At 31.6% G+C, this 13,493-nt stretch overlaps 1 protein-coding gene across 8 annotated transcripts in view; it reads left to right on the plus strand.

Moving 5' to 3' along the window:
- Window positions 1–13,493, plus strand: part of LOC129945756 (disintegrin and metalloproteinase domain-containing protein unc-71) — a 506,847-nt gene that overhangs the window by 418,014 nt on the left and 75,340 nt on the right. For all 8 annotated transcript variants that reach the window (XR_008781514.1, XM_056055660.1, XM_056055659.1 and 5 more), the window contains exons 9-10: window positions 2,396–2,683; window positions 9,471–9,640. Coding sequence is in view for 7 of the 8 variants with exons in the window: in XM_056055660.1 (XP_055911635.1) it covers window positions 2,396–2,683; window positions 9,471–9,640 (458 nt within the window). In the remaining variant the exon portion in view is untranslated. The remainder of the gene's footprint in view (window positions 1–2,395; window positions 2,684–9,470; window positions 9,641–13,493) is intronic.

A 13,493-nucleotide genomic window follows, 5' to 3' on the forward strand; every position in this document is an offset into this window, starting at 1 on the left:
TATAGATGCGAAATTTTGTCCTTGCTTCCTGATATCCTACTTTTGCTATCTCTTCGATAGAATACGAGGAACCTCATCTGTCAGATCATTACTTATCATGTACCTATCAGCCAGCGATAATCTTCTTTTCTTCAAGATCAATAAGGGAAAAACGTGACGCTGTCAAGGCAAAACTCGAAATCAAAAAATACTTGTCAAGAACGTAATTTTATACATATATCTAATTAGTTGAAATGAAATGAACAACAAATGAATCATTCAACTCAAATTTGTTAATATGTATGACGCATGTACATAACGATTAAAAACTATTGTTTTAATTAAAATTTAATACTTTTGTAAAAAGCCTTCTGCAATGTAGTACCTTTTATATACAGTTTCATATTTTTGTTTAATACTTCACTAATCTTATAAGATATCTTATCTAAATGTGTATAAGTTTTCGAAATTCTAATAAATAAATAAATGATGTGTCGTACCAACTAGAATACAATCATTGAACCAACTCCTTATTTTTCATGAAGGTTAAAGCTTTCTGTAAATAAGCAAATCATTCACAACTGTTGTTTCCCTCATCGAAGCTCATACTTGAACAGAGTTCCTAATTCTCGGCAGTAACATTCTGACCATAGTTTAATACCTCTTGCCTTAAGTGCATTTACAGAAAGAGCTCCAAAGAGTACCGTTTGGAAAAACGAATAAGTTTTTTCTTGGTATTTTTTCTCTATAGTCAATAAAGGCTTTAGCGCACATTTACAGAAAGAACTCCAAAGAGTACCGTTTGGAAAAACGAATGAGTTTTTTCTTGGTCACTATAATTTTTTTCTATAGTGAATAAAGGCTTTAGCGCAGATATGATAACTATAATATGAATCATTTAGGAATACAAACCTTTATCCCAAATAGAGTTAAAAGTGTCAAACCCAACGCTTAATCATGGTTGGATATGACCTTCAAAGATTCTATCAAGTAGAAAGAGGTGAGCTTCCGCTACTTTAGAGCCAACGTAACTATGGAAATCTTGATGAACGACAACGTTTATATGAACAGCATTGCGGATTTTGTAACAATAGGTTTACTGGTGATCTCATGGTTCATTTAATCAAACAGTAGAATAAGACTTTACATCGTTTTGAAGAAAGAAGGATTATTGCAATTGTTATCTGAAAGGCATTTGATAAAGTCTGGATTATTGCTCTCTTATCGAAAATGTTTGCTTTCGGTAAATTTCTCCTATGTTCGATTACAAATTTTCTTGTGGATCTTTCAATATAAGTTGTTTTGTGACAAATTCAAGTTTAAAACTCACAATGCGCAAAAGCTCGATTGAGCCCATTTCCTTACGAATCAGTCTTAGATTTTTGTATTTTTTTCCAGACTTATATCCTCTTCAGACATGGAACAGCAACAACAAAATGTGTTCACGATATTATATTTCGACCTTCGTAGACTTGTACAATCCGGAATAAGAAACCGAGTGACATGTAATGCTTGGAAACCCTAATGCTGTCTTAGATCACTAAAGCTAGATATATAACCCCCTTGACACTATTTATTTCAGCAAAGAAACTGAACATCTCAATATTCCCGTATTGTGCATTAGCTACCACCTATTGTGGAATGATCACACCACGATGATGCTAAAAATAACCCAAGATGTTTGGGATTTCGGGATACAAAAATGTATCTCTCCTTCGGATCTGTTTTTCATATCTTCGAAATTAAAATACGTCCAAAACTTGAGCATAACTCCCATCGCTGGGCTAGTGCAACTTCCGCCTTATGGTTGGTGTCAACAGAATCATTAACTCGCATCAATTGAACATTGTCGTAAAGTTTCTTGTCTCAGAGATGGTTTCATTGTACTTAAAACTTATCAAAGTGATGAACTGAAAGAAAAAAAAGTGAAATAAGAACTCCATACAGCAAAATAGATCTTTAGGTCACTGTGCATTTACCCCAAACTTTCCCAATCCGGTTAACTCATGCCTTTGGATTTGAAAAGCACATGCTAAACTTAACTAAGCTCTAAAGTTTTTTGTAACTAAGTTAAAATATATTCCTTTCTACATTAACAGATGTTCGAATATTTTATCAACAATTTTTAGCGAAATAAATGCCAAGTAAAAAATACTACATCCAAAAAAAAAAACAAAAAAATAAATGTCCGTACGTTATAATCCACTTTTTCCTACAAAAAATGAACAAAGCACTATATAAAATAAAAATTAAATGTCACATTTTGGTGTGTGAAGATTTTTTAAACATATATTTATATATCATAAGTTTTTATACATACATACATACATATGTATGTAAATATACTGAATTTATTATATTATCATCTATGCATATCGAAACTTTTCTAAAATTTTATTCACCCTTGTTTCAGCAGAAGCATCCACATGTGATATTTGAGGCGCGAACTAAAGCCAATAAAGGATGCGCCAATTCTGGAAATCTAGAATCGTGGCGTTTGTCACGTCGCACTAAACATTTATCGGGCGTCATCGATGATATTCATCCGAATGGTGCCGGCCGATATAAACGGGATGTCCGTGAGGCAACAAAATATATTGAAACAGCAATTATTGTTGACAAAGCAATGTTTGAAAAACGAAACGGCAGCTCACGGGCTGATGTCATCCATGATGCTATTCAGGTCGCGAATATTGCTGATTTGGTAAGAGTGTTAAAATATTACTATTTATTGCATTATTTTTTTTTAATATTTGCTTGTTTTTGTTATGTTTTTGCAGAATTTAGCTTTAATATTTATCTACCAAAAATTATTATCCATTTTTTTTTTGTTTTTATTGATAAAACGTTATTATTGTGGATAATGCGGTTATTCTGAAATATTGGTGCCTTTTCAACAGAAAATAGTTAGGAACATAGAGCTTTGTACTCTGCTTTAAATTAAGTCAGTCAATATTATTAAGTCTTAAATACATATATTAGCTGTATACATAAGATATATAGTTTCACATAAAACATATTATATGTTTTTGTCCTAAACACTGCGATCAAGTTTAAGAAATAAGACACAAACGTATGTAGATTGCAAATGGTTGACCATTTGCCAAAATCTGAGGGTGTGTTAAAAGAAAAATAAATCATTCTTTTCTACATTTGGTATCTTGATGTGAATGTAGAAATTCTAAGTACAAACACTTTATTCTCTGACATTTTCTTTCTACAAAACATTAAGTAAGGGTTCAAACTTCAATCTGTAACTCCACTTAAGATTTAAGGCATCTATTTTTTTAATGCAATTTTGTTCTTACTCAACCTTGGTTAAACGAATCTATAGGTGTTTCCTTACCTTAAATGGAAAAAAAAATAACTAACAATTAAAAAAGTTTTATAGTTTGTCTTTGAAATCCCAGTACAGTATAGGAAGGTAGGAATGGCAGTCACAAGCAGCCATTGCTGCGCGAATGAACTACAACTTTAAAGCGCCGTTTTAATAAAGCACTGACTCGTTAAAAAATAATATTTTAGCAGACGCTAAAAACTGTTTTTCTTAAAGGTATTTTCTGGAATATAATACAGTCTGTTTGACTTTTCTACTTACTGTCTAACTTTCTGTCAGAAAAATTGACAAAAAGGTTGCCCTTTATAGCTCCGAAAACAATATTTACTCTTTCCACAAGTGAGCTATGAAGGGCCGATCCTTGCCGAGCCAACTTATCGCTCTGTTCAATTCCATCATCACCACCATGATTTGGAACCTAAATTAAAGTGACACGGGAGTAAGTAGTTCACCCCGACATTGTTGGATCAGCTCTGAAGATGTTCAGTGCAGATAACTGTGTTTCTATTTTCGTGTTTGATTATTTTTCATGACTTTCTGGTTAGAAGCACTTTATACACTGATAGCAGAACACAATTGAAGACATTTGGCACTCGGACAAAATTCATGACCCACACTCCTTTTTTGACCCATTAGCAAAGATAGTGGAACATTGTTTTCGTTTAATCTACGTGCTTTACTATATTTTTTATTAACTTCCCATAGGAAGTTATTGTAATGGGTCCGATTTGTCAAATTGAAAATTTTGATATTTCTCAACGTTTCAAGGTCCCTAGAGTCGAAATAAAAGATTTTTAAAAAGATGTCTGTGTGTGCGTGTGTACGTACGTTCGCGACGTTTTTTTCGCCGTCCATAGCTCAAGAACCAGAAGAGATATCGATTTCAAAAAAAATTTGTTATACAGATAATAAGGCAGAAAGATGCAGAAAGGGCTCTCAAGAAAATTGCGTATGTGGTTTTTTTACCATAGCAGTTTGAAAAAAAATGTGAACATTTTGGTTAACACTAAATTTCTTGCGAACCAAAAACGCTAAAGACTGGAATTAAATTTTATATAATATATTGTAACGTATAATTTTTGAAAAACAATCCATTTAACGTTTTTTTTTATAAATCCAAAAATATTTGTCACCTACAAAATTTTACGACTAAAATATGATTTCATCTCTAAAACAATTTTGTGCAACGAAAAATAATGTTTTTGACATCTGATAAAATTTTGAGAAAAATCGAATTGACAGTTTTTTTTTAAATAAAAATCTAAAAAAACATTACTCAAAGTTGGTAAAAATTGAATATCGATTCAAATATCTTTTCAAAACCTTGAAATTTAGGCTTCAAACTTATTTTATCTTATAAGAAATATTGTTTTCAATATTCTGAAAAATGTTGAGAAAAATCGAATTGACAGTTTTTTTACAAAAACTAAGAAAAACAATACTAACACTTGGTAAAAATTTACTTTCGACCCAAATAGCTTTTCAAAAATTAAAAATATTGGCTTCAGACTTATTTTATTTCACAGAAAATATTGTTTTCGATATTCAATAATTCTTATATAAAAATCCATCAGTTCGTTTTTTCATAAAAAATAAAATCTACAAAAAATAGTACGCAAATTTGGTAAAAATTGATACGAGTACATATAGACGAACTTTTAAGCAAGACAAATCGACAGACGGGATGGGAAGTTATCAGTGTGGGTCGCATCCCAGCCTCTTTTAAAAAAAAAAATAATCAACATATTTTAGTGCTGTTTTTGAAAATATAATATTCAAATATTAAACTAAATTGGCAACTAACAAATTATTCAAACAAATATATTTTAATATTTGCACAATCATTAAAAGCTTAAAGATATTATTTTTTGATTTTTAATCAATTGTTTCTTTTGGTTTAAAACAAGAAGATGATTGTTATAAAGACGCAGTTCCGTGGTCTAAACGGCGCGGCGGTGGTAGTTGGCCTCCTATTCTAGAATTCAGATTTGGAAAAGTTACATGTGGCGTTTAAGTAACTTTTTGTTTACTTAGTACTTATTTTTGTTTAGTTTACATGCATTCGATAAACAATAAATTATTGAAAACAAAAACTTACAGAATATGGGATGCTAAGATGCTATAACCATGTTTCGAAACTATAATAATTGATTCAGAAAATTCCAAAAGTAATAAAATTACAAATGCTTGTGGTTTAGTTAAGTCTTTTTCTCCTGTTATAAATTAATTCCCAACGAAGACATTTTGTTTTTTAACATATTTATGACGTCTTTTATGCTTAAAGCATAAATTTTGAATTTGTATTATAATTTAATAATAATAATAATTTTCATGAAACATAGTTGTGCAATACTTAAAATAATTTATTTCAATATTCTGAATCAATATTATGCCACACATTAAAGCAACAAAAATGGCTGCTTATAAATTTGTATCATTTGCTTCTGATACATATTTTGTGTTTTTAAAATAAATAACCACAAAATGAATAATTCATTAACAGAGAAAGGGTTTCGAGTATGTGGCTTTATGGCGGTTATTTGTCTACAAAATGTTTTAGACTGTGTTTAGTCTTTAGGAAAATATAGAATATTGATAGAGGTTTTGAATTTTCTAAATAAAGATACCATGTTCTAGGATGACTTAACACAGTTTTACTCCCAAACGTGTAATTCCAAACCATGTAGAAGCTTCATTCCTCATATTTGCTATACATAAATCAACGATGAATTTTATTTTATTTCAGTTTTAATTCATGAATGCGCCCCTGTCATCTACAGCAAGACCACTGGTACTGGTTTTGACAACTCAAGCAAATGATTTTTCCCAGGAATATTATATTTTTGAAAATAAAGTATTTGAAATAAAAATAAATACAGTTCTAGCAGAAAAAAAAGAAGAAGGAACTAGAGAAAACTACTTTATAGATATGCAGCCAGGTGTGCTTTGTGCTGCTGCTGGTGGTGCCTGATGTGCTCCAGCTTCACCTGGTTCCGCAGACTCTGGTGATGGAGAAAGCAGTGGAAAAGCAGTGGGTATAGGTACACCAAACAGACTGACTTCTTCTCTCTTATTCTGTTGTATGACTTTCGAATGAGTGGCATTCAGTGTTAGTGCACTGGCTTTCGTTTGCCTTTGCACTCTGTGGAAGCAAATATGTACTCCCCAACAGCACACATATTCTCTGGAAAAGGTTCTTGTATAGCGAAAACTTTTGAGTCATAGGCAAATGGCTCTTTTACCACCTCTACTCATATATTGGTACATATCTATGTTTTAAAACCTTGGTAGGTACTCCATCTTTTTGTCTATAGGTACCTTGCTACCTACCTGCCTCTACACCTGTAGACTATATAAACTATGTATAGCATTCGGATGAAATTTTCGCTTCGTTTAATCCCGAGAGACTGCTTTTTTAAATTCAAAAAAAAAACATAAACTTAACGAGTTTTTTACCCCCATTTTTCTGGTGAATATTTTTGTTTTTTTTTTTTTCAGTAAAAGCAAAGACTTTTTATATAAGTTGAGTTGAAATGTGGTAAAGGTAAAGCACCTAAGCTTTAACTTTTTTTTGTATTCAAATTTATCGATGAAAAGTATAGGTATACCGTACGGAACCGTTCGCCGTCGTGTCGTCGTCCGTCCGAATGTGCTGCCTGTGCCAATGTAGCGAGGAATTTCTTTTGAATTGTATTCAAACAAAACCCCTTTAGGGATTTGGGATCCCTATTTTGGTTTACTTCGCGTCCGGTTTTATCGTTGTCATTGATGGTCGACCCAATCGTCCCTCAATATCTTCGCCTTATCCTGGGACTTCAATTTGACTCGACATTTTCTCATTCAATTAAGATTAATTGTACGACTATATATTGTCTAACATAGGAAATGAATTTCGGGAATACAAAACGAATGAAAATGTCAGACAGAACTGAATGAAATAGAGCCAGTTGGTTTTGTTGTCGATTGTTGAAGCTCAAACCCTAACTGAACGGTGCGCTGTTCAGGGATAAAGGAGGTGCTGAAGCTTACCGAAGAATCCCTTAATTTATTATACTTTTCTGTAAATGGAATTCTCCTGGTTTTGGCTTTAAACTGAATAAAAATAATCTACTAACTATAGAAGAGAATAGAAATAACTATAACTAAAGTCCGTTTAGACATTTATGGAGAAAAATCGTAGTGGGTATTTTTTGTCTGCTGTCACTGGAAAAGGGTATATGTTGGGTATTGTTCATAACCAAGGAAAAGTTTGCATTTATTTTTTAAACTTAAAGTTCTTAAAGTAAATGAAACAAAAACGAATTGTTCCGAACAGGGGTAGGATAATAGAATTGAAAAAAATGCTTATCTGCTCTGCAGTAGGTATAAACCTATGTTTCATGAACTCTTCTTATTCAAAATATCAAAGCAGTTACATGGATTATACCCTTAAGACCTCTATAAGAATGCTTTTTATTTTTAGTTTAATGTTATTTCAGTTAAAATTGAAATGTTTGATGTACGTAACCCACATAATATGATCTATTTTTACAAAAACCAGACCTCAATTAAAATATTTTTAAGGTAGAAAAAGTATTATTACATGATAATTAACCACAAAGTAAATATTCATTTTACTTTCTTTAAATTCTTAAAGTGGACCAAAGTGGTCTTTTCGTTCTTAATCTCACAGGAAGTGTGATTGCTTTTGGAACGAATCTTATATCGTTTTAAGTAAAAGAACGGTTGTGTCATTGCCTTTTATCAATCTTTTCTTCTTTGGACACAAATTTGGAACGAGAGGTATAGTAAACTGGAAAATGGTTTATACTTTGCTTTGAGCGTTTTAAAAATTGTGCCAAAAGTCTCATAAATTAAAGGTCGTGAGCATTTATTGTCGTGATTGTCTACGTTTTTAAGATTCCAATTATATTCACACTAGTGTCAAAAACGTCAAAAATACAATTTGCTAAGTTATTGTAGTTTCAAAATTGTTGTCCCAATAGTAAATATGGCGCTAGAGTCCTGTGTGAACTAGAGCCTAACCCAGCAAACTTCTCTATATAGCTCGGTCCTTAGCTAGATGTCTCCAGTTGCGCACTCAAAGTTGGGTGAGGTAAGTTACCGCGTGCCACCGTATCCGCGTATCCGCGGGATTACTCTACTGCTCTGTATTGTGGGCGAGTATTGGAAGACTATCGGGGGTGGAGCACTAGTTTTACGTGTTTCAGTCATCTCATTCGTTGGACTTTTATCCTTTTGGCTCAGTCTACGTCGCTATATAGCCCGCACAGCTCCTCGTTTTATCTGCTCTTATACTAACTTTCAATGCTTTGGGACCGTAGGTACGTCTGTAGATAGTGACCTTTTGAACGGGACTACGGTGTTGTAGGTCCTTTTTTGATGACAGCATGTACTTCGTTTTGCCAGCATTAAAAAGTAAACCAGTTTTTACCGCTTTTTCCTCAAAAAACTAATAAGAGTCCCATTGACATCCGGCTCACTTCTTCCGATTATTTCAATGTCATCAGCATATGCGATGTCATCTATTATTGACTTTGGAGCTCTGCATTATACTTTTAAGGACTATGACGCATGCAAGCTCATCACCTTGTCTAATACATTTCTTGAGTTCAAAATGTTCGATTAAGTTTTATCCAATCTTTATGGAGTAACCCGAGTTCTCCATTGTCATGATGCACAAACGGAAGAGTTTGGCAGAGATGCCAAAACAAGACATGGCTATATACATGTCTTTCCTGGTCTAAAGCCATACTGAGAATACAAATCCGTTTGATGACAATGAGGTTTAGACGTTCACATATTACGGCAGAGCGAAGATTTTGTCAGCAATGTTAAGGACTGATTCCTCTATAGTTGGTGCAGTTTAGAGGATCTCCTTTTTTCAGAATCGGTCAAATAATACTGAGGTTCCATTCATCGAGCGTTCTTTCTCCTGAACATATTTTACAGCTAAGTTGGTACATGCCACTCACCAAATTATCTTCATCTGCTTTGAATAGGTCTGCGTTCAAGCCATTTGCTCTGATTATTACTTTACCATTAACAAAATCAAAGCCCTATAAACCTGTTATTACTTTTATTTTATTCATATGCACATCTTAAAAAAAAAACATTAAACTATTTAAAATATACATAATTTTTTTCTTTTCAGTATTTTCGCACACTAAATACCCGAGTATCAGTTGTGTACATTGAAACTTGGGGCAAAAATCAAGCAGTCATCGATGGCAGCAAGGATATCAGCAAGGCAATATCGAATTTCAATGATTATACATCTAGGAATCTTTTTCAAATCGAAAGAGATACCACTCAACTACTAACGTAAGTTGTTTACCATAAAACATATAAATACATACAATACAAATACACACTCAAAACTTAATAAAAAAGTAATACATGTATTTTGTAGGCAGGCAGAGTTTGTTCTTGTTTTTATTATTTTCTACCTTATTTTACTTATATATGTAAAAATATATATCTACATAGTATTGATTGGCATAGGTACGTGCGTAAAGTAAAATTACCTTTCTTTTTTGTTGTTTTTGTATTTTCGATCCCTATAAATATAACAGGCGGTCGTGCTTCGGAGCCGCACGTCGTCGGTCGCCACGTGACATTTTAATAAATGAAATTAACTTCCCCATCAATCTATATATCCTTCTCTGCCACCACCCAGTGCCACGCCAACACCCCAACCCCACCGCCCGCCGGCTCTTCCACCGCCTTCCCAGTCTATTTGTGAGAGTGTTAACGTAAATGTGTATATGTATATTATAATAATAAATACATATGGATGTACACCGAAAATTAATGGTGACGGTTAAAAGATGCGAGTGAAGAGAGAAACTTTTGTGCCGTACAAACAGAGAGACTCCATTTTCACAATTTCATTTAGATCAGTCAAAATCGATTTTTGGAATGAAAACTGTACAACGATGCGGACGCACACGTGACGTGACCCATAGTGAAAATGAGTCCTGAAATTAAATAAATAGATGCGGTATAGGTACCTAGTATGAAGTGGCAGATGACAACTCAAAGTATATCTTCATTATTGTCCTTATATCAAAAGCTTTCAACAATTTGTTCCAAAACCTTGAAGCTTATGGTTTTTGAGTTTTTTGTCATCACCATCATCAGCAGTCATCAAAATCTGTAAACACCACTACCACCCCCTGAGCCCAATGAATTTTTGTTAAAATCAAATAAAGACAATTTTATTTGAATATGCTCTTTTGGAGCCTTAGTGGTTTCTAACAAAAAAAACCAGTCATTTAGTTTAACAATTTAAATTACAACAACTTAAAGTAAAACGTATTGAAATTTTTTAACTTCAAATAGGAAGTTTATGTAATCGGTCCGATTTGTCGAATTGAAAATTTTGAAATTTCTCGACGTTTCAAGGTCTCTAGAGTCGAAATAAAAGATTTTCAGAAAGATGTCTGTGCATGCGTTTGTACGTAAGTTCGTTCGTCCGTACGTCTTTACGTCCGTACGTTCGCGACGTTTTTTTCGTCGTCCATACCTCAAGTACCAATATTGACTTGAAATAAATGTTGTCATAGATAATAATGCAGAAAGGACACTCAAGAAAATTGCGTGGGTGGTGAACATTTCAGTTAACCCTAAATATCTCAGGAACCAATGACGCTAGAGTCTTGAATTAAATTGTATATTATATATTGAAAGGTGTATAAGTAGTTTTTTTTTTATAAATCAAAAAAACTGAAATAAAAACATAATTGACACTTCGAATGTACTTTCGACTCAAATATCTTTTCAAAAATCTACTAAAAGTTGGTGAAAATTGATTTTCGACTTAAATATAAATACTGTTGTCAGCACTTTGTGAAATTTGGTAAAAATCGAATTCACAATTTTCTTACAAAAAAATAAAATCTAAAAAAATAAAAAAAGGTGATACAAAAATATTTTCGACTCAAATATCTTTTCAAAAATTTGAGAGTATGGCTTCAAACTAATTTGGTCTTATAAAAAATACTGGTTTCAACATTCAGTAAAATTTTGAGAAAAATCGAATTGACAGTTTTCTTACAAACAATAAAAACCTAACAAAACAATACTAAAACTTGGTAAAAATATACTTTCTACTCAAATATCTTTTCAAAAATTAAAAATGTTGGCTTGAAACTTATTTAATCTCACAGAAAAATATTGTTTTCGAAATTCAGTATTTTTTTTATAAAAATGCAATAGTCCGTCTTTTCATAAAAAAAAAATAAATTTAAAAAAAAAAGAGTACGCAAAGTTGTTAAAAATCGATGCACGCAAATTTGGTTAAAAACGATGTTTGGTTCTCGATGGCTCGTGAACAATAGAAGATATTTATTTCAAATTAATTTCAATTATCCAATTTGAATTTTTTTTTACTTTTAAGAAATGGTACTAAAATTGGTAAACATTTGTTTTCGACTAAAAATCTCGTTTACAGAAACAGATTTTGAAATCAAACAATTTCATCAAATGCAAAATATTGTTGATAATTTTAAAATCTTTTAGAATAATTCAACTTACAACTTTTTTAACCAAAACACGAAAACCTATAAACTTTTTAAGGAAGTCAAATCGACAGACAGGATACGAAGTTATCAGTGTGGATCGCATCCCAGCCTTTTTTTTTAATTTTTATAAATTATGCCAAAAAATGTTTTAAGATAATTTGTCTTCTTTTATTGGTTGATTCGAAAAACATTTGTCGAAAAAAGATAATTTTTGCTTTTCAATTCTTATGAAATTTGAAAGGATTGGGGTCCTAAGCCTACATTCAAATTAAAACAAATTTTCAACACAAAGTAGCCGTAAGTAATTTGTGTGGAGCAAATATGTTTTACATAGCTCCTTAAGTGCCATAAAACTTTTTATTTGAAAAAGAGGAAAAGAAGCGTGTTGGAAGAAATGTTAATCAGGGTCACTTCATATTTCACAGATGAATTAAGGTTAAAATAAAAAATTGTCATTGGAATGTAAGCTTATTGCTGTAAATATGGTAAATAATTGTTGAATTTAAGCTACCTGACCGAAAAAAAATTAAATTCTATTTCTATAACTCAAATTATTGTAAGATTATTAAACATCCATAAGTTGAAAAATAAAATAAAGCTAAAAAAGGAATATCCTTCTCATACCTAATAAAGCTCTATACAGGCACAGAGTCAACATTCTTTTGGAACTCAAACAAATAGACCTAAGATCTTTTGTGAACATAGCTTATGTAACTTCTTTCATTGAAAAATAATCAGTACAAATTATGGTAGATATAATTTTTTCATCGAAATGAAACAATCTTATAAGCAAATACGTGAAACCTTATGATGAAATTTCATTTAATAAAATGATATAAAATAATCATCGATAATAATCACGTCCTCAATTTATTTATGTATATTTCTTTTTTGTCATATTGCTTTAAAAGTACGACTTGTTCTGAAACCATTGAATTTTACTTTTCAATTTTAATAATAACAATGATAAGAAAGACATCGTCTTAGCTTAATATTCGAGAATTCTAAAAAGACCAAAAATAATATTTTTTTTGAAGATATTGCTTTTCAAGCTTGTCATTTTGTTTATTGTGTGGGTTAACTTCATTTTCGAAGCAAAAATATTTATTAATTTTATTTCACAAAAAGAAAATAAATAACAAACGCTCACTTTGTAAGGTCCTCTTTGTTGTGCTAAGTAATTGAAATTTCATTTTTTTTTTCATATTCATTCCTCTTCTTCTTTTTTAAATAAGGTAAAGTGTTTTTGAAACTGCTGATATTATGGTTAAGAAAAGACTACATTATATTATCATTCTTGAATACCGACTTTTTGAGTTGAAAAATGTAATTAAATCCATGAGTTATGTGATGACCCTTACATAGGGAAATACAAGTTGGCATTTAAAGAAATCAAATCAAATACATGTTAGTTGCGCTTTAAGTAAATGTTTACATATTGAAACTCCCATAACGCTTGTAGTGAATAAAAAATGCAAGTATTTAACATCTATTATATCACTACTCTAGCTTTTACTCTCCTTATCGAAACGATGAGGGTATCTTTAGTATGTGGTTAATAAACATGTCTAGTCTACATCTTCTGTGAAATGATACATTTTAAGTTATGAACATAAAACCAATTTTGTTTCTTTTTCAACTCAAAGAACGCA

This window comes from Eupeodes corollae, chromosome 2, assembly GCF_945859685.1.
Source record: "Eupeodes corollae chromosome 2, idEupCoro1.1, whole genome shotgun sequence".
In the NCBI taxonomy this organism is placed as follows: domain Eukaryota; kingdom Metazoa; phylum Arthropoda; class Insecta; order Diptera; family Syrphidae; genus Eupeodes; species Eupeodes corollae.